At 37.3% G+C, this 22,440-nt stretch overlaps 2 protein-coding genes across 3 annotated transcripts; one reads left to right on the top strand and one right to left on the bottom strand.

Annotated features, from left to right (window-relative positions):
* Positions 1-361: 361 nt before the first annotated feature.
* LOC109092321 (polycomb protein suz12-B) lies at positions 362-12,886 on the bottom strand. 2 transcript variants are annotated; one of them, XM_019106079.2, is made up of 16 exons: positions 12,107-12,886; positions 11,643-11,689; positions 11,472-11,536; positions 10,952-11,020; positions 10,254-10,303; positions 10,067-10,152; positions 9,654-9,885; positions 8,938-9,046; positions 8,727-8,832; positions 8,333-8,507; positions 8,077-8,165; positions 3,660-3,803; positions 3,158-3,315; positions 2,113-2,311; positions 1,886-1,965; positions 362-1,762 (listed from the first exon to the last, which is right to left on the bottom strand). In XM_019106079.2, the coding sequence occupies exons 1-16, from the start codon at positions 12,252-12,254 to the stop codon at positions 1,462-1,464; spliced, it is 2,058 nt and encodes a 685-aa protein (XP_018961624.1). In that variant the 5' UTR covers positions 12,255-12,886; the 3' UTR covers positions 362-1,461. The 2 variants fall into 2 exon arrangements, with proteins under 2 accessions (XP_018961624.1, XP_042581629.1); XM_042725695.1 differs by lacking the exon at positions 3,660-3,803.
* Positions 12,887-13,044: 158 nt separating this feature from the next.
* Positions 13,045-18,819, top strand: LOC109092013 (U3 small nucleolar RNA-associated protein 6 homolog). The gene is given in 18 exon segments (XM_042725696.1): positions 13,045-13,452; positions 13,546-13,615; positions 13,789-13,830; positions 13,945-14,040; positions 14,132-14,179; positions 14,297-14,359; positions 14,478-14,624; positions 14,746-14,823; positions 14,907-14,988; positions 15,072-15,153; positions 15,391-15,549; positions 16,035-16,161; positions 16,287-16,466; positions 17,579-17,659; positions 17,935-18,041; positions 18,221-18,290; positions 18,397-18,469; positions 18,569-18,819. Coding segments are annotated over 18 exon segments (1,752 nt in total). The 5' UTR covers positions 13,045-13,360; the 3' UTR covers positions 18,724-18,819.
* Positions 18,820-22,440: the final 3,621 nt, after the last annotated feature.

The following is a 22,440-nucleotide window of genomic DNA, read 5'->3' as shown; positions in this document are numbered from 1 at the left end:
TCTCGCGCCTAGCAGACGGGCGCTTGCTCGTGAGTTACATCATCCAATCCGATTCCTTCTGACGTATGACGTTGATTGTTGCGAGGGCGTGGCTTCTCGCGTTACGCCCGTAGAAACCCATGATCTATTATATTTTATAGAAGAACATTTATTTAGATCACTGGTAGAAAACCACTTAAAGTTTAATGCACAGATGATAAAGAAAACCTAGCATTTGCTATTAAATAAATCGTTTCTCTAGCATTGTAAACAGTTGTTTTCTAAAAATATTTTGTAATTCATGTGAAATCACAATTACTCATGAAACGTAAATTCGAAAATGTACCCCCATGGCATTTTTAACACAATTCATTCAAATCCATTTAAACCAAGCATTTACACATCTTTAATTTGTAAATAGTCTTCTTGTGTACACCAAACTTGTGCATTTTGCAAAGGAAACAAATCGAAGGAGAAAGGAAGCTGTATCTGATATACTTTGGCATATACAACATTTGAACCTTGTAATAGCAACAAACTATTATATAACCACATACCCAGTATTAACAAAAGTTTGATATCACCTACATTGGATTGAAAACATTTCTGGATCCCCACTTTAAATGGCATAATTAGGTGAGTTTACAAAGATTTTTGAAACCAGGACTTCTAGTGGCTCAAACATTGGCAGTTCTCCTTTCATGAGTGTATATATATATATATATTGCTAATTAACAAGAGAACTGGTATTAAAAATATACACAGAGAAGATGCCATTCTAAGATGGAAGGATCTTCACACTCCGCATGTGAAAAAAGGAGCTGACTGGTCCAATCTAAAACAGGTAAAAAGAGTATCTGTATGTAATTACAAAAAAAAAAAAAAAAAGTAAATGTAAATGTAAAGTTGCTTAGCTTTCAAATCCAACTTGTGAAACCTGAATATCAACTTAGTGTCCATGTCAACAATTCTGAGTCTACAGCCACTGCATAAGTAGTAACACAAGTGCTACCACGTGCTAAATAATCACTGAACGCACAGTGGTTAAACAAAATCATAAAATGTATACAGAAAATGTCAACTAACCGTATACCCAATTCTACAGTAACTCACTTCATCGCATAATGGGTTTTCAGAAAAACAAAACAAAACAAAAAAACTAAAGATTATACTAAACATGACTGCTGAAATGATACTGGTTCATAAGTATGACAAACTACTCTGGAAATGTTGATAAATTGCATCAATTCAGTCAACAGCACTTGCGTCAGTCTGCAATACCAGCAGCTAACTCACTCAAGTCTCAAATGGGCTCCTTAATAATAAATGGGTATACGGGCAGATCTGAAATAGAACAGTTGTTCTAAGCCACAGATATTGATGATTGAGATTGATGATTCCATGGGATAAGTATGGAAAATTTGAGTTTAAACTAGATCTCGTTCATTATGTTCATAATTTGTCTTGTAAAACCGACTGTTGTCAGTCTGACACTCCACTTTTGGTGCGTTTGCCATGTAGTGAAACACCCGAGGACACAGCGTGACCATTGCAAGTGGCATCGGAGGAGTCCTGCCCCTCCTCTAGTTCAGGAAGTGACTCCTCTATCTCCTTCATACGGACCATGGCCCGGTCAATGGTTGCTGTTGTGACCAGATTGAAGTCATGAAGATTGACCAGGTGAAGCAGGAAGTTCCGACACAGATTCCTGCGGATGATGTATGGCCCGCAGTTCTCCACAAACAGCATGCTCGCCTGAGTCATCTGATTGTCAGAAATGAATCTGGAGAAAGGACAGTTAGCAAGTTAAGAACAGCACCAATGCTGGATGTTTTTGTAAGTCTATGATCAAGGTTCTAAAAATACAGTTAACATAAGGAAAAGAAAGATATGAATGCATTTTTACCCATTCTTCATAACGTGAAGATTCCACAACTTCATTACTTCCTTTTCTCCTTCATTCACATCTGTGAATTCTTCAATTTGTTAAATGAAACATACTAATCATGAAGCATGAACTGAATAGTTTCAGTCAGACTTATAATACATAAGAGAGTGGAAACTGTTAAATTCAAATGTAAATATCAATTATCATCTTGTTTAAAACAGTACTTGTTTGACTAGTCGACTAACCGTGGTGGTCTTTTCTCTGAGCCACTCTGGATCCCGCTCATCCTCACTGTCCACCTCCATCTCCTGTGGACGGAGGGGCATGCAGCTGTCACTGTGGAAATACAGACGATTATGTCCGCTCACATAAGTCCGCTGCTGCTCTGGCTCACCGTCCTCTGACTCTAAAAACTCAGACAGACTTGGCTTGAATCGCTTTGGCCTGAAATAAAGAGAAGGATTAGGAAACATCAATTAACATTTCTTGCATCACAACAATATATAAACAGGAGAATTATGCATTTATCATGCAGCACACATATGATTTTGTCAGTAAAAAGAACACTGAGAGACTGATGCAAAATAATACACTGATTATGCTTAATATGCCAACAATAAGCAGTGTTTTTTTTTTATCAAGTAAAAGTCATACCCCAGGTTTCACAGACAAGGCTTAAGCCTAGTTTTAGACTAAAATATAAGTCTGGGCTGTTTCAACCTAAAGAAACTTGCACTGACTGATCTTAATATATATCAGCGCCTTTGTTTTGTCTCAACATGCACAACAGTAATGTGTTTTTTCCTAAGGAACATTTATAAAAATTACTTAAATGTCCTTTTTTAACTATTGCATAATCCTGGCTTAGTCTAAGCCCAGTCTGTGAAACCAGCCCAAAACCCAATTTGCAGACTTCGGCACAATACCCAGACTTTTTCTACATTTAAACCTTTACGGGAATTCTGGCAGCTTATTCAATATGCACATCCCTGTATATATTTTGACATCAAAACTGGGGAAATCTCAATTTAAAAAACAGTTGAGCTGATTTTAAATAGTTGTCAGTGATGACAACACACTATTGCCTGTAACAGGTTTAAATTAAAAATAAATAAAAATTGTGACAATGCTTTTTTGCATGGATATATCATTTATAATAAAAATGGCAAAATTAATAATTGGGAATTTATATTTAATGCTGGGTTCAAACATAAAACAAAAATATAAAAATTACACTGTAGTCAACAATAATAGCATTTTTCCCAAAACACACTGAGACCTGTTTCATACCGACAAACAAGTATGTGGGTGACAGCTGTCCTCTTAACAGGGCCGTTGCGGCTAAAGGCAAAGCCAGGCTGGCTATGGATGTCCTGTGGATTGCCAACATATGAGCCATCATAGCACTCATTTATGGACACGTCTATCCGAGCACCTTTAGGATGAGGCTGGAAAAACAGCATTCAAGAACAATAAGTTATAGGATAACAAACTCACTTGTAATTCTTTCTTATTTGTTCACAGCTTACTGCACTTCTTATGCTTTATTTTCTCATTCATGCATCTTGCTTCACTCTAATGCATCAATAAATTATAATTCTGCATTTGGATATATTTACATATCAAGATATATTAAAATATCTATCTATAAACACTCTATATCATTGCCATGATATATATCATCATACCACCCAGCCCTTTGTATAAGGAATTTTTAATCTAATAAATTGATTCTATTCAACTGTTGAAATTAAACAGGCAGAGATTTATGAACGTGTGCTACTGTGCTCACCACGTAGTTAAAGATGAATCTACTGTGGGAGAGTTTGAGGTGTTTCAGCAGGCTGTAGAGTTTACGGCAGTTGAGCGTGCACCAGGGACAGTGCAAGTCGTCTCTGGCCTCTGTCTGCTGACGAGTATTATTGTTGTACAGAAACTGGACAAACAGAAATACCAGCATGTTGCATAAAGTTCTTGAATTTTTTTTTACATTGCAGACGGTTAGCCAGTAAACTTACAGAGTAAATTGTGTTTTCTATGAAGTATTCTACAAGGCACTTTGAACTAGGGATGTGCAATAGCGATTAAGTACTCTGCTGTGACAGCGATGATCAATCATGAAAAAAACAATAATCGTGGAAAATAACTTTTTTTCCTGGTTGGTTATAGCAGCACTTTGTATTGATATTGTGGCACGTGTGCAGCAGTGGAGCACGCTTAAAGTGTTAGTTCACCCAACAAGAAGAAAAATATCCATATTTAAAACGTAATAATCAATTTAATATAGCTTGTGCTCACTGTTGTACATGGAATCAGTTCACCCCCCAGAGATGTGCGAGACACTTTTTTTTTTTTATGGATGGGTGCTTTTTATTTAACTTCTTTTGGACTGATGTACTGCAACACCCGCTAAGTGGCATTAAACAGCTGGAAAAATCAAAGACAATTTTTAATATAACTCCGACTGGATTCGTCTGAAAGAAGAAAGACATATACACCTAGGATGACTTGAGGGTGAGTAATTTATGGGCTAATTTAAATTTTTGGGTGAACTAACCCTTTAATTTGAATACAAGAACACCTTTTAGAATGTAGTAGAAAAGTGTGAGGTTTCTACAAAACAATGAATGGAGCATAATATATAGGCAACAACAAAGGTTTAATCTGGCCTTGTTAATCTGGAGGAACACAACTTGGATGTCTGATATAAAGAGACGTAATCCTTGAAACAGAGCTTCCCACTTGTGCAAAACGGAAACATCTACTAATGGCCCTTTTCGACTGCATGGTACGGCACGGTTCACTTAGTACCACCTCGGTTGAGGTTCCAAGTGAACCGTACCGTTACCAAAATGTGACATGTAAACTCTGCTGATGACGGATTGGCCGGAGAGAATCATCACTACCTGCGTCACTGAACTTGTGACACAAACACAACAGAACCGCTAGATTTAAATCAGCACAGCCAGCAAAGGATCAAACGCAACTGTTTTGAACGAGCGCACCTTTTTTTAACAACCAAAAAGTTTTGTTGTCTATTGCGGAAGTTCAGACGTTCTGCTCGGTGATAGCAGAGGAGCGGAACCAGAGAGAGCTTGATGGGGCGATGCTGAATGAAAAAGTTTTTTAGGAGTCGTGGCAGTAGAGGCAGCGCAACTATAATGACATGTGAAATAATCCCGCCCACTCTAAAGCGATACTAAACTGCAGTGGAAATGCAAACCGTGCCGAGCCATGCCGTACCATACTGAGCTGTGCCGAGCCGAGTGCTATTTATCTTTGTCAACCTGGCAACCACGTGTGCGTGCGCTCTCTACACTGTGGATAAATGTGCTTGCTTTCTGAAAATACTGGTAAACTTCCAGTTCAGCGATCTCCACTTCGATATTCAATTCTCAGAAAAGTGTAATTCATCAAGTGTTCATTTATGAGAGAGAGAGAGAGAGAGAGAGAGAGAGAGAGAGAGAGAGAGAGAGAGAGAGAGAGAGGCTGTGTATGTATGAATTACCACCGTTTTGGTGCGTTTTTCTATTAACAGTGAAGCTGTGGCTTTAATTGCTTTAGAAACAATGATATTACCAGCTCCTTGTTAAGAAAGATAATGTAGCTCTTGAGCGATTAAGCTATTTTATTTATAAGATTGCAGGGCAACACTAAAAAGTTTGTGTTGCTGAATGTGTGCGCGCAGCGTGATCGGTTTGAGTTACTGACATATGTGCATGAGATTCAGTGAAGACAGCGCATTAGTTTAGAACTCTGCTAATTTTTGTCTTTTAAATGTAGAGTGTGCATTTAATTTCTGCAATGATAACCTACCAGCAACATATTTATAGGAGTACATTACAATATGAATTTATTAGAACAAGTACATTATTATTTATGGGCTTAAAAACAAGATGCAAACAATCAGAATATTATACCTAGTGAGGAGTATCCAATGTTACATTAAACATATGCCATTATCTATATTGTACTGTGGTACAGTTATGGAGGCCCTTTATAATGCAGGTCAACTGCCTATTCTGCCTATAGCTAGCCATGAGCCTATAGTATGCAGTGTTGTTTTACTAAATCCTGCTGAGGTGAAATTCAGTGCAGTTCTGTATCGTGATACGTTTCGTATTGTGGCCTCTGTATCGGGATACGCATCGTATCGTGGCTTTGCTGGTGATACACAGCCCTAGTCCAAATTAGGGATGGGAAGATTCACAGATTAGCTCGGTGCATCGGTATAAAAAGTTAATGCAATGCATCGGTTTAAAAAGTGTGCATCGGATATAAGTTGGCGTTTGTATCACGATGTATCGTTTCTAACATATTTTCATAGGTAAAAACCAATTTAATTATATATAATTACTAGTGGATGCACTATACTTTTATTGTTTAGAAAGTGACCAATATTTTATATGTATTCAAATGCAATGCCAAATAATAACAGAGATATTTGAGACGGTCATATTGCTTTTAGATGTTTATTTTTTTTGTTATAATAATGCAGCAGTGCTTTTTTCATCATATTTGTTCAACAGTGGGCATACTTAAATTAAATTGTTTTCATAGCCTACCTCATATGGCTTGATAATGTAAATGAAAATATAGCACAAATTTGCCATAAAGAGCATTATAACGAGAACTTTATAGAAATCTAGCCTATAGTAAATTTTCCTTGCCCATGTTTCAGTGCGCTGTTATGAAAGCACATCACGGTGGAAGCTAGGACTCATATTGCGATATTTTGTTTTTCTGCTATATATATTGTGATATGAAAATAAAAAAAAAGAAAACACCAGATGACTTGAATAGCTCTATTTGAAAACAAAAAAACATCAGAATTCGGTGTTCATGTGCATCTGCATGGCTCTCTCCGTGTCTACATCCCGACAGTAAACTGATGTCTCGTTCTACTTATGACATACTGACACAAAGTTCAAATTAGTGGTGCAACGGATCACAAAACTCACAGTTTGGTTCATATTATGGATTTTGAGTCACGGATCGGATCATTTCTCTGATCAGCAAAAGAAATTAAATTAGAAAAAGCTTACTTTAAGTACTTCTATACCACAGCAAAAGCTACTAGCTTAACTAATAAAATTACAAAATTTCAAGCATAGATGAATACAAGAAAACACAGTTACAAATTAAAGTCAGTAACAGTAGCATTCAGGTGCAGAAATTTAATAATTAAGTGTAAAATAATACAGATTAATCTTTGTTAAAGCTGTGGTGTTATTTGATTAGCAGACAGAAACTTATTTCAGCTAGTTATCTGCTGCTGTCTCTTTAAGACCAAATGCACGGACCTAATACTGACACACATCCAGTTTTTCTCCTCAGCTGTTTACGTTCACTTAAGACATAACCAACTGTGTTTACTAGAATACTTGCCAAAACAGGTATTTTAACATAACTTTTTGTGTGTATGTGAAAAAGGAATCAATTTGCTGTTCACGCGGTGTCTCTCTCTGAGTGCACGCGTCGGTGTGTGTGGCAGCGGCTGAGCGCACAGAAAATGTTTGTGTGTAAACTGCCAAGACAAAACTTGTGCAAATGATAAACTTAAACTCTATGATGGTTAAAATTAATGGTTAATCCGCAAATCACATTCGTTATTTTGCACAGTGCAGTCTGATCCTTACAGATCACGGAGCATCTATGATCCGCTGCAACACTAGTTCAAAAGATTTGCAAAGGTCGCTTTGTCGCATACAGTGTAGAAAGACTTTTGGGGCCATTCACATGTCGCGGCTAAAAAATGCTTTCTTCTTCTTTCAAAAGCATTCGGGAGCTTGCGCTTTCGTGGCGTCTGCCATTGCTAAGCACCATGACCTGCACTCTCCACGATGACCCAAAAGTTTCAACAAAGGATAAATGGATTTCCAGCACTGAAAAATCGTTTGCAGTAGCTCTGCCACTAAATTCATTTAAAAATGGGTATCTCTGTACAGCTGCTGCATCCAGTGTAGACGCGACGCAGTGTAGACGCGAGCAAAGAAAACGATAACATTATATATATTTTTTTTATAATAATCTTCAGATATTTTCATTCATCTCCATAACCAACATGCCACACCCCTCCCAAATACTCAAACAAATCAATTTCAAAACCTACCCATCATCTAAAAGACAAAAATCAAAAAAAAACCAACCCTACTTTGAACAGTGCAATATACATAAATGTACTACAATAAAGAGTTCATAATTTCTACCTGATAAAAGATGCGTAGTTTTTGTCTGGGTTCACAGGGGGACTGCTCTCTCCTGGTCTGCATGCTGGTACTTACTGAATCCTTCGCCACTGAGAGAATAAAATGTTAAACACCTATATTCACCTTTACAGGTCCATCACAAAAAAGCTTTGATCAGATATTATTGAACAAGAAACCTTTTAAAAACTAAACAGACAAAGCAGGCCATGACTGATAACAAACTTAAACAAGATCAGATGCTAGTTTGCTTCCTTACCAACAAGTGCAGTTCGGAGAGTGCTGGGTCTGCTCTCTGTGGTGCTGGTGTCAGAACTGCGGGTGGAGAGAGGTTTGGCCACAGGGGCCATTGGAGGGTCACTGGAGTCACCTGTCCAGCGAAGGGTGAACTGCAAAGTGGGTCCCTGAGAGAAGGTCTCAAACGGGGGCAACCTTCAAAATACAAGAATCAACAGTTGCAATCTACAACTGTGACTGAAAGAAATCATACAACTACTACAATTTGGGAAATAAAGCTTTATTTTTGAAAGCTAGATATTTTTCATAAAAAAATTACTATATTTGACTGCCAAGCAACACCCAACTGGTTTTGTTTAGAACTTTAAATGCTCAACGGGAAAACTAGCAGCTTAATTCCTCCAGACAAAACCAACCTTTCCATCCAGTATGGTCTCCCATGTGGCCCTCTTCTTGCTGACTGGACAGTCTTCAATCTGTTGCATGGAAACCTCATACTCTCCATCCAGCAGCTGCAGCCGTCTGAAGGACAATCATTATACAGCTTTACTGGGCAGTTTAGAAAATACTGGGAATTTTCTAGCAGTTCTAAGTAAAATGAAGCCTTTTGAAAACGCTAGTACTAACCTATTTTTATCAAAAACAGTCATCTGAGCAACAAATGTTTCTGGGATCTCTCCGTCACCTCTGTGGGATGAGTTTCTCTTCTTTCTGGATGGGAGTTCCTCTTTTACATCTACAAATAAAAGCATCAGGACTGTTTTGTTCCATCTAGCATCTGTGAGGCTGAGGCTACAATAACTGCAGAAGGCAGTGCTCAATTAACTGTATTGACTATATTTGAAAATGTAGGGTGCTGACTTTAATTGCTCTTCACATCATCATGGACAGACGACAGAAAAGGTTCGATTTCAGTCAGTCACTGACCATCAGATTTTCTGAAAAAACATGATACTGTCATCTTTCTCCTTGATATATAGATATTAAAGGGCTAGTTCACCCCCAAATTAAAATGCTGTCTTCACTTTATCACCCACGTTGTTCCAACCTGCAGGACGTTCTTTATTCTGTGGAACACAATATTTTAAAGAACCGTTTTTGTGCTCATAAATCAAAGTCAGTGGGACCCCACTGACTTTCATTGTATGGACCAAAATATCTTCTTTTCTGTTCCACAGAAGAAAGTCACACAGGTTTTGAAAAACACCATTTTCATTTCTGAGTGAACTCTCTTTAACCTAACACACGAAAGCCTTGAAACAAATGCGGAAGAAGTCTGCAGAGCCTTTACACAGCATTCAACACTTTGTTTTTTACAGATGTCACACACACTGTGCACTCACCAATATTCTCATCTGTCTCACAGTTGATGAAACCGTTGGGGTCTCTTTTGCCTGTATGAGACACCCTGAAGAGAAGAGAATAGGATTTGACCATGTGACTGTTACTTGGCTCAAACTCATTGCTGGACACCAGCAGGGAAGGGAAGGCACCAGACTTGGTTTGGCTGAGATCCGGGTTCAAAGGCACCTGCTTTTTCCCCGTAGGCACTTGCTTTATAGGGCAGCTGACATCCTAAGGGAGCAAAATGACCATCATAACAAAAAGAATGAGATCTTTACAGCAGCATATTTTAATTATTTTATTCACTTATATGTTTTATGGGATAGCTCACCCAAACATGGACATTTACTTACCCACAAGTCCCTCCAAACCCAAAATCATTCATATAAAATAACATGAAAGAGAAACTCACCTTACGCTTTTTGTGACAGACTTTGACAAGTAGCACCTCGAGTGAAACTGAGTTTTGATCATTTTCTGAGTTTTGGCATGGCTTATCTGGTTAAAGAACAAAATTATATCAGAACCCGAAAATGATGGTTGTACATTAATATGATAATTCATACAGATTGGTACACTTAAGGCAAATTTAGACTCACCATTTTTGTGAAAAAATCCAGTGAATGTCAGTTGCAGATGTGAAGTCAAACTGAAATCACAAATAAAACATAACTAAAAATCACCATTTGGAACCAAATGATCCTATCACATTCTCCTGTAACACCAACGAAAACCACTCAGTCACTCTGAAACACAGTCTATCTGAAAACAGCAGACCAATACCATCTCTATCTAGCGATTCAATAGATTACACAACTTTTGGCCAGATTTTTACCCCACTCTGCTGACTGGAAGAGTCAACACTAGTTGTCAAAAATCAGAACCACTCTGCAAATTTTGGGCAGTTGGAGTTGACAGATTGCACAGAAAGTTGCATAATATATAATGGACACAGATTTTTGAGCTTTAGACTATGACTTGAATCAGTCAGAGGATCTCAGACATGTTGATATTTTGAGCCGATTTTATGACAGTATTGCTTTTATTCGTTGTGTCTCTCCTAGCAACAAGGTGCACGTTTCTGCATCAGTTTGTTGTGTCAGGACTCGGGGACAACTTGAAAGTCTGTTTGTGCATGATCCTCAGTATGTTTAATGTATAAAGCCCAGTTTTCACAAAGTCAGCAAGCCTATGATGCCTATTGTTAAGATGTTAACAGTTGTGTAGTGTATTCCAACCTTTAGGCTCATAGCTGTGTAAGAACACAGCATGAAAAACATCTGTAGAAGACCAGTACCTTTGAGACTCGGGCTCCCCTTTCATTCTCTCCACATTAGACAGCAAATCATCAACTTTAAATGTTTTCCTGAAGGAAAAGGTCAGTTTATTCAATAAAAATGCTGTAAGCAAAGCAAAGCAGTAGGGCTGCAAAACAATTAATCACATTCAAAATAAAAGTTTATGTTTACATACTATATGTGTGTGTACTGTGTATATTTATTATGTATATATAAATACACATATGTATATATTAAAAAAAATATTTGTATGTATATATATTTATACTTGTATATAATTTATACTTGTATATAATTTATATTATATATAAAAATAAAATGTTTATATATTAATCTATCACATTTTTCCTTAATATATACACACACACACACGTGTATTTATTTGTATATACATAATAAATATACACAGTACACACACATATAGTATGTAAACAACCTTTTACTTTGAATGTGATCAATCATTTTACAGCCCTAAAAAGCAGATTTTAAGATAATTATTAGAACATAGAGGAGACCTACCTTTTGGCATTTGTTCGTGAGTTTCTATGAGACATAAAGTTGAGGGTCCTATGAAGTAATATTGGCTGTGAAAGAGCAAGAAAAAAAAACTAAAACCAAGTACAAACAGACCTGACGTTAATATAAATTCAGCGTTAAGCCTATTCATTCATCTATAAAAGGTATACATACAGCTATTAGGTTCCTTGTTCTTAGGAATCTGTATATTTGAGTAGGCTCTGAAGAGAAAATGCAGAAGTAACAAATTAACAAAACAAAAGAAAACGATCAAAACAAAAACATACTATTTTAAAGTTTCAAAGTGAAAACAACTTTTGTCTGTTGCTTTTAAACCCCTTCATGTACAAAAAACTAGACAGTTTTAAGTAACTGTCTGCAAAATGAGTTATCATTTAGTGATAGTAATGAAAAACAGCATCATGTTAAAAAAAAAAAAACAGCTACGTTACAAGATATTACAAAGTTAAATCCAAGGACTAACTGCACATAACTAACTGCAGTAATAGCAGACCAGAGAACTTTGTCATGACAAAGAATTGTGACAGATGTGAGTGTGTTAATATATTTTCCCAAAGGCCAAAGGATACAGATAATAGTTTTACTAAGGTGTGCTAAATTAAGTCAGATATACTCACTTTCAAAGGCCTGCAGGAAGAGCTCATGGTCGGCCTGCAGCTGCTCCATCTTGGGCTTCTTTATGGAGCTCACGCCAGAGGAGGGGTATACAGCACCGTTGGCTTTACAGTTCATCACCTGAGCAGAGTATTTCTGAGGAGCCATCATAAACTAACAACTACCCAAAACTTTACACCAAAACAACACCAGGCGAAATAAATATCTGCACATTAATGACAGACAGCTGCCCTCGCTCCTTTAACCAGCCCTCTACCATCACCTAAACATCAGATATTGGTGGTCACCAGTCTCTGTGACTAGTACATGTTTTAATATGACTCATATGAATAAATCATATGAGTTGTGAATAGGTTCTTGATGTCTGTACTCAGTCTGGTCACTGATCCTCAACAGATGAAAATTAGCACGTTAGTTTGCGGTCCTTCACAGCGACAAAAACACAGTTAGACGGCACCGGGTTATCCATCCATACAGGCAGCCGTTCACGTACCGGATTAAATAAACGTCTTGGTTTATTAAATATCTGTTATTTGCGACCGAAATTGCATTTACTTTGGATGGGAAAATCCTACCAAGTGATGGATATCGGTAGTACTGTATCGCCCGAGCCCTTGAGGAAAGTGCAGTGAGAACCCGCCCATGACAATGTGGCAGCCAATCGGAGACGTCGTCTGTTGACGTCGAGGTTTTCTATTGGCTTGACTCACCTTGATAGACGCGAGATTAAGATTGGTAGAGGAGACAAATTGCCGCCAAGAATGTTTTGGTTCTGGGAAAAGAGAGAACGCGGGGAATAATAGCACACATTGCGAGCTCCGTTTATTCACTTATCTATTGTAAATCATAATTTCAAATAAAAATACTAATGAAAAAAATGTACCCGAAATTACATTTGTGTGGTCTACATTTCAAACGAACGATAGAGTGAAAACTGTTTAAAACCGTTACCCCTAGCCACTCCACAAAGTTTCGCAATTCAGGAAAGCTTGTCTAATTGTTAATGCTCTAAATTATGATATTTCGCTAAAACAAACAGGTTTAAACTATAGCAATAAATATCAAGGATCCATCAATCGAGTGCAGAATTCCCATCGGAGATATTTTCTGATGAGCAACCGGATGTAGAGCACATGACAACTTCCCGACCACACCACCCGTGTGTAGGGATGTGAAGCAACTCAGGTTTTGTTATTCTACTAAAACTATGAGTATGTTACACATTTATCTGAAGATTTACCTCACAACCCTTAGAAATGGCTGACATTGTGCAACAACGAATAGAGGACAGAATACCAGCGCTTGAACAGTTGGAAAGAGACGGTTTGTTTACCAATAAAGAAGTCAAGTGAGTGTCACAGTGCACACACAAACACAACAAATAGAAACAAGTGGTTCTACTCTGAAACAAACAGATTCCTCAATTAAGACTTGGTTTCAGGTCTATGTTGAAAAGATCTACTGCTCTTGAATACAAGCTGCACCGAACAGATTTCATTACATACATACAGGTCTGCATTGACAAAAAGCTGTTTATATTTTTGTCTTGCACAAAAATCATCAGTATATATATTGGTTACATGGAACATGATAGGTTGGGATTGAGCTTTCTAATCAGCTGCAAGGTCCAAATAACTTGATATGTGACATTTAATTGGATGTTTTTGTTTCTGATTTTCATCAGTATGAAATAAACGTCCTAGAGCTTATCAAGAAGAGGAGAGCGGTGAGTAGAGCTTTGGTTCATTCATTTGTAGGCTATATTAGGAAATCGTGGCATTGTGTTATGGTCAAAGTACATAGGCTATATGCAACCTGAACTGTACTGTTGTGTGTACAGAGAATTGGTTACGATTTTAAGCGGGAGGAAATTGAGTATCCCATCATTCATCGCATACATCATGTTTTCAGAAGGGCTACAAAAAATGGCAGGTTGGTCAACATGGAAAAAAATAACAATCTTAGTTTAGATGTTGTAATTTGATGTTCAGTTTTTTACTTGATTCAAATCAATGCTTTTTCTGTAGGAAGATGTGCAGCTCTGGCTTTCACAGGTTGCCTTTAATAAGGAATGGGTATGTGTTTTTGTTTTTAAACATTAATTAAAAACAAGCAGATCTGTGGTAAAGTGTCTGTGCTGTCTTATTATGATTGTCAGTTATTTAATTCGGTTCTTATTATCTTTCAATTAGGTCACAAAGTCTCAGCTCAGCAAGATTTTGTCATCTATGTTAGCTATCCATCCTGACAAATTGGTAAGCTTTTATTGAAATTTTAGTTTTAGTTGGTTTGTCCCAAGGGATTTACTGTTCTATATAGCATTCATATTCATTTACTTTAGAAGGTGTAAGACATTTCAAAGCAGATGGCCAGAAATGAATTAATTGCATAATGCTTACAGCTTTGTGGATAATGGCTGCTAAGTGTGAGATGGAGGACAGGAACTCTTCAGAGAGCACCCGGCATCTCTTCCTCCGTGCCTTGCGCTTTCATCCTGAGAAGAAGAAAGTCTTTCAGGAGGTGAGAAGATGCTGGCATCTCTTTGAGTTGGCCTGAAACAACTAATGAAACATTAAATTATAAACAGTCCACACTGATGTTTGTAATAATCGTTTTATTATTAATTTGTGTGCATGCACAGTATTTCCGGATGGAGCTCATGCATTCTGAGAAACTGAGGAAGCAGCAGCAGGAGTTGGAACAAGCTAAAATAGATGTGGTAGGGTTAAAGGTGTAGATCTGAGTCCTTTCTCATTTTTGCTTATTAAAAAGCAAGTAACAAAACATGTTTTCTCAGTTTAGGGGGAATATACTTTTTCTCCGGAAATCTTGAGTGGAAAACTTGCTGAGCTGTTGTACAGAGATGCTGCACAAAAAATTAAAGGTCAGCTAAATTTCCACAGAACTATTCAACTCAACAGGTTGTATTTGCTGAGTGCTGTATATTTATCTGTTGTTTCTTATCAGGGGCTGAATTCATCTTGTCATTGATACAGATTGCTGCCATCTTTGACTTCACAAAGGAGCTACAGGACACCATCCTGCAAGAGTACAGAGTTTTTTTTTTCTCTTTTGCTTATCATTTCTGAGATCGGACAATTTAAGCAGACACATTTCTTATGGTTTTTTCTTAGTTTTTAGATGATCACCATAATTGACTGATTTGTCATTTTTGTTGAATAATCAGTAATAAAAATGCTGTATTATAAATCAACAGATTAACACTGAAACCAGTATTGGGGGAAATGCTTTTACAGGAAGTCACGAAACACATGTTTGTGTTCAGTCTGCAGAGTCGGTATGTGGATGACTGCATGATGTGGGATTTCATGGCTAAGAGTGAGCTGGATGCTGCTGGGGCTCCAGAGCCCCAGTCTGCGAAAGGAAGAGCTTCAGATACAGATCGCAGAGAAGAACAAACGTCATTGAACTCAAGGAAAAGGTGATAAACCTGTTTTTGTTTTTTGGGGGGTGGGAGGGTGTTGCAGCGTTTGTGATAATCTTGATCAGAAAAGCATAGCAGGACTTACTGTATTTAGGAAGTTTGATTTCTTATATTAAACCATATTTACAAAAAAAAGGTGGCAACTTTTATAACCTGAATAAAAAAAGACATTCCCCCTACGAATTTAAGGCATATGGAGCATTACTTGTTTTTAACAACTGGTTACATCATCAGCCTAAATAGCCAATGCTAAAAGATCTCACCTGTTACCATTGAAATCTGTGTCTCATCTTAAATTAGTTTTATTTTATATAGTTTTATTTTATTGTTCAAATGACAGGTTATCAATCAAAAAACAGTTGTTGTTTTTTTTCCTTAGTAGTTATATTATCTGTCTGCGGATACTTATACTAACCTTTTTGCTTTCTTATACAAAAGTGTTTTTGGTATTTGTTGATTTATTGGTTTCTGGGTGATTTTAATCTGAGTCAGATTGACATGTATTGTTTGACTGTTGACTGTTCACTTTTTCAGAGAAAGGAGCGATTACTTCGAGTCTTACAGAGTGCTCATGATGCCAAGCTTTTGCAAGAGACATTCTACAAGAACTGGGTAATGTTCACTGTTAACATTGCAATCTCATTGCAGAATCTCCTCCTTACACACCTTATGCAGCACTTGATTTAAATGGTGCTGCTGTAGTAATATAGGCCACTTTCTATCACCTCAAAAAACAGCTACAGGTCCTGTTGTCGTCAGGGGATACAGTATCTGCTACCCAGATCGCCATCACAGCCACCCAGCGCTTCAGCCAATCATTGGAGATGTGGATCTTCAGCCTCCAGACATTAGTCCATCTGGAGAGCACAGAGGCGGGACATCTATTCCAGGAAGCCCTGAAACACATGAATCCCAAGGTAGCAGTTGTGTCACAGCTGCCTCTAAGTGGGACATCTTCTAACAGCAGATTTGCCCTAATTTGTCCACTTGAAAAAATGAATGTCTTCTGAAGGCTTTTCTTTAAAACATATTTGGACTTGCATTGCTTTAAAGACATACAGTTTTATCAGTTAATGCATTCCCTAGGAATTGAACTCCTGACCTTGGTGTTGCTAGCACCATGCTCTACTGCTTGAGCTACAAGAATTCCTACATATAACTATAGTTAAGCTTCTGCTCAGTTCTATCCTCAATGCTCTTTGTAAACCAGCTAGTGTGAAATAGTCATGTGTGCAGGATTATGAAACCTGTAGTTATATAACCCGGCAAAGAGGCCGTTATCCAACCACATGGGAACATGATGCTATATATCCGATATGCATAATTGTCCTGTTTCATTTCTCGGTCCTTAATACCTTTGTGTTTGTTTTGTCCAAACAATATGGTTCTGTCAGTTTCTTGTGGAATTAAGAGATATTAAGGGAGAAATGTGAAGGAACTCATTTACATTTGAAATGTAATATAATATGATGAGGTCCAAATCCTTGTAGCAGTAGTGCAAATGCTCTTATTTTCATGAATCAGCATGACAATTGTAAATGGATTTCAGGAATTCTTTGACACAGTGTAAAGCATAAATGTTCAAATGTTGTGCAAAACCAGAAGATCCAATTTGAGAAAGTCCCAAAGAACATCTTTTGTACTTCACTGAAAGGAAATTGACTTGAATTGAACAAATGAATTCCAAGAGTCAAATGTCACAAATTTGCTTCTGTATATGAAGATTATTTGCAAAAACTAAAAAAACATTATTTTCAAAAACTTCAAAAATCATTCATTTATTTTTTTAGCTAGGTTTGTTTGTTTGTTTTTTAACTACTCAAAATAACCCAAGTGCAGTTTGATTGAGATTAATTGGAATGCACAATGAAAAAACATGATTTTGGAAAATAAAAAAAAAAAAAATCTAAATATACACATATACATTTTTTTTTCACTTTTCATTGAAACCTAAATATATTTTTACTGTGGTATAGGGAGTTTGAACCCAAAGATATATTTAATAATCAGTCTATAAAATGTTCTACAGGAAAGTCTGCCATTATGGCAGCTGCAGGCAGATTGGAGCATGACCTCACAGATACCAGAGGACACGGAAACCTTATTTCAGGTGAGACATGAATTATGAAAAAAATTTTGTACTAAAACTCATCCAAGACCAATTGATTATGGTTGATATAAAGGCAATCAGATCTTTCTGACCTTTATTTATATATATATATATATATATATATATATAATATATATATATATATATATATATATATATATATATATATATATATATATATATATATAGTCCTGATTACGTAATGTTTCATTTGAATTCTAATGTTGTTGATGTATGTAAATGTATGTAAATTGCTTCTGATCCTGTACTTACAGAAAGGGCTTCTGTCTCCAGTACCTGCAGTGTCATCTACCATGAAGGAAAAATACCTTGAATGGTCATATAAAACTGGTGGTTACAAAAGGGCTAGAAAAACATTCACAGGTACACATCAAATAAAGCTGTGCTCTATTGTGGGGCCTGAAAGGCTGTTCTTATTTAAAATAATTGTTTTACACATACTGAAACATTATTTTCAGTTTGTTTTTAACTTTTTGAGCACCACTGTATATCTACAAATAAGGCACAAGCAATTTAAAAACAACCTCTTCTCTTGGGTTTCAGCTTACATGAACACAGACCCTTCACTAGGACATTCTTCATGAAGATGATTGAGATTGAAAAAGAGCAGGTAAAAGTGATGTAGCACCTGGTGACCGGTATCTAAAATATTTAGTAAGCAGCAGACATGTATATAAACACGTACAGTGTGTTACTGATTTGTATTATTCTCTCAGGAGACACCAAAGATGAGTAACCTGAGAGACTACTATGAGCGAGCACTTCGTGAATTCGGTTCCTCAGTTGAAGGTGAGTGTGATTCAGTGCTTTTAGCCTTTAAAGAGGCAACTCTCTTTCATACTTGGAGTAGTGTATTTCAGTGATTTTGGCAATAATTTGATGTCTTAGATCTCTGGATGGAGTGCATCAAGGAAGAGCTGGGAAGGCATGGAAACCCAGAGAACTGCGGGAAGCTCCACTGGAGGGCTGTTCAGATGCTGGAGGGTGAAAGTGTTGAGCGCTTTACCACGAAGTACGCACTTCTGCAGACTGGGCACATGTAAAACCAGCATGAATCTTTAATGTGCTTTCTGTATTGTTCATATTTGGACCAAAAAAACGGCTTTTCTGCTGTTTCAGTAATAAACATTTTATTATGACATTGTCTTTAAGAAAATGCTTTACATTGAATTTTAAGAGACCCTCACTTAGACTAACACACCAAATAAAACAAAAGTTCAAGTCAAACGTAGTACAATAGAGAAATGCTTTAGTAGCTAGCATAAATTCAAAGTCAAAATACTCTGACTTTTCTTTTGCATTATTAAAGCTAGACATTCATTTTGTTATGACAGAACAGGTGTAACATTTTTAATAGTTTTTTTTTCCCCATTAGAAAATGATTAAAAAAAAACATAGAAAAAACAAAAAAAAACCAAAAAATAACCTATAAAACACAATGGTGCATTAACTAATGAACTTTAACATGAAATCAAAGTAAAAACCCACCTTAAAAGTTTGACACTTACATGTAGTAGTTAATACACTGATAACATTGTCAAGTTGACTACAGCAGATACCTTTAGTGATTAAGGACACTTTTAAGTTCTCTATCAATTTGTAAAATCAAGAATTTAATCAAGTCATTGATGCCTCTCATTAACCATAATGTGCTGTCATAGGTTGACATAATAAATAAATTAAATTATGCTTAGTCACTGGCAAGTTGAATGTTTTGTTAAAAGTAACCAAGACACACAAGCTGACTCCACTGACGATAGCAGCAAACAGGCTGAAAAGCCTGCTGATCCAGTAGTTGTTTTGTGTTTGTTCAGCTGTCACCAAGCTTTGTGTAAAGAACCGTGGACCGGTAGCATCTCTGAATCTTTCCTCTGTGGTAGCCATCAATGACCTTAAAAGTCCATTATAAAACTACTTTTAATTTAGAGATAAACTTATTTTGGTTTACCAGATTACTCTGAATCACATCAACCCAGATAATACAGTAGTGAAGTTTTAACAGAATTAGAAACTAATAAAGTTTAGTAAATAATCAATTAGGTAAAAGTCAGACATGTTAAAATCCCTTTAAAATGAACTGAACAAAGCTTGGCATCAACAAGGTTCCAGAATTCCCTCTGATGTTACCGATGTAGTCTTCCCTACAAAAAAAAAAAAAGCTGAAATCCTGGGTCAGTGATTTCTTAGCACAATGTAGGTGAAGAGGGCCACAAGTCCAGCAGAGAGCAGGCCAATGACACACTGGTGGATGGTTATAGCACTCTCCAATGAGTGAATGCGCTCTTCCATGGCACTGGTGTGGATGTAGTCATAGATGGAGGCCCCGATGCTCCACACCGCCCAGACTGCATCCACCAACGCCTTCATTGTGGGAGACACCATTCAGTGTGTGGCTGCTCCTCACAGGAGCCCTCACTCACCCCACCCCCACTATGGGACAGAGAATAGTCATACAGGTGTGGAACAATGACAGATTTGCATAATTACGCAATATGTAGTTTCTATTATGGAACACAACACACAGAACAAGTGTGCGGTTCTATCCTGTGATGCCTACAGTAATACCTTTATTATTCACAATGGAAAATAATCAAAACAATGCAAGCGTTTGTATGAAGAATTGCTCACAGGAAACTTGAGGGCTTTCATACAAACTAAAAGAGATGCTGTTTTATATTATAACGTATTTAGTTAGGTGTTTTGTTACTGCATTGACCAGTCAAGTCTGCCCACCTTACTGGACGAGCCCAGATACAACTCACAGCCCTCATGTTTACATGTGTAATACAAGCATGGCATGACACAACAACAGCAACAGTGCGACATCAGATCACAATTCAAAAGCTTGTACCACTTCCGACTCAATCATCAATTTTAAAGGCCATGAGGAGCTGTACAACAACTTTGCACCGAATTACAGGCCATTACTGCTCAGTTCACTAGGCCCATCATATATCTCCCTATGGCTAAAAGCATCATCTGTGCTGATTAAAATGCACTATGTGCGGGCTAGTACCAGACAGTTTCCGAAAGAAGTAAGATAACAGCATTTAGAGAATGACGAGAGAGAAGCGTCAGAGATATGAAAACAATCATCAGCTGACATCCCTGCGTGATGAACAACGATGGAGACTCACCAGAGGATCGCCGATGTAAACTGAATAACGAATGCAATTGTGGATGGTCATTCGTACAGTTGAGTATTTTGTGTAAATATACCGGGCCGTATGACAGAAATCCTCTGCCCTCCGCCGCGAGCCCAAAGCGGCTGCCGTGATGACGACGATGACGACATTGTAAAGGGCGTGTCTTCCATTGAGAAGCAATTTCAATTGATTAAATCTTGTAAACAAAACGACAAATCTCTTAAAATATAATCTGGGAAAAACATAAACAACAGAGAACACGAAAAAAAAATCTTTACAAATACAGTATTGGTATTTAAATTTGCTTTTAAAATGCTTTTGTATAAATGATTTTATGTTCTTTTTATTTCACTTGTTCTATATAGGCCCGTAATATTTACCTATACAACTACAGTCGTGGAAAAAGTAGAATAATACCAGTGTTTACGAATGGTAGGCTATATATTAATGTGTAACCACAGGGGGCCGCTCCACACTGCAATGAGAGCTTTTAAAATGGGAATCCCAAATAATTGAAGAAAAAAGCATACATTTACAGTCTGTTGCCTAATGATAGGATGATTTCAAAAGAGGCCTATAAAAACCAGAAATAAATGTAACACAATTTTTAAATGGTGTTACACAGACATTAAATTTAAACACTTAACAGACTTTAAAGGCGACATGTAATAGTGATGGGTTTTTCTAATTATATATTAAGTAAATGCACAAAAAAGTGATAATATATATTTAATTAATTTCTTTATTTTTTATAAAATGCCACTAAATCAGTATGTGTTTTGATAGCACATAAAGGACAGGTTCAGTGCATTTATCATCGGTTCTAAAGAGGATCTTGAAATAGCCAGGCTATGCAGTCACCTCACCTCACCTCAACGACGACGAATTTAGGGAGGTCCCGGGCGCGGATGCACACATCCTACTACGATAAAGTACTGGCTTATGAATATTAATTAGTTTGAGTGACGTCTACCCAGTAGGTCAAACCAGCAACCGGTTTAACTGAAGAGTAACCAAAGATTAAAAATTATTTCGTGAATGGACACTCTTGGAGGGTTACTGAGCAACGTCAGCCTGGCTTAATTAATATTCATAAGCTAAACCTTCGCCATAGTAAGATTTTCTGATTCTGGTCCCAGACACAATTTATTCCGCATGTGGCCAAAGGAACCAGTCGGTGGCGCTTCAGCGCAACATGTACAAATATGATATGTCTACAGCAGCCAGATGGATAATTCATTAATAACGAGCACATGGGGTCGCTCTGACTAAAACAGCATACATGGAGGATTTCAAAAGGCTTGCGCATTAAAGAGGCTCACTGTTCCACCGCGTATTATTGACTTTTTCCCTTCGTCCACTTTTGCGCAAAGGGAGAATGTTGTAAGCGGTCCCTGTGGATATACTGTGTCTTCATGAGGAGTTGAGCGCAAATAAGGGGGCGGGTGATGATAATGTGTGAAGAGTGGCAGCAACTTCTCACTACACGGCAACATTTTCCGTTCTTCTTCAGGCGATATGCCCATTCTTTCTAAAGAAGCTCCGAGGAGGAAGGCTGGTGGTGGACATGGTGAAAATGACAGGTAAAAAGTGAGACCCTGGTGTTTGGATAGG

Source organism: Cyprinus carpio, chromosome B6, assembly GCF_018340385.1.
Source record: "Cyprinus carpio isolate SPL01 chromosome B6, ASM1834038v1, whole genome shotgun sequence".
Classification (NCBI taxonomy): domain Eukaryota; kingdom Metazoa; phylum Chordata; class Actinopteri; order Cypriniformes; family Cyprinidae; genus Cyprinus; species Cyprinus carpio.
This window is presented reverse-complemented; position numbering and strand designations above follow the sequence as displayed.

Coding starts and splice junctions, on each gene's coding strand:
- LOC109092321 (XM_019106079.2), bottom strand. CDS start 12,254: ATGATGGCTCCTCAGAAATACTCTGCTCAGGTGATGAACTGTAAAGCC. Junction 11,537..11,642: donor GAACAAGGAACCTAATAGCT/GTATGTATACCT, acceptor GCTCTTTCACAG/CCAATATTACTTCATAGGAC. Junction 1,763..1,885: donor CTTCACGTTATGAAGAATGG/GTAAAAATGCAT, acceptor TCCTTTCTCCAG/ATTCATTTCTGACAATCAGA.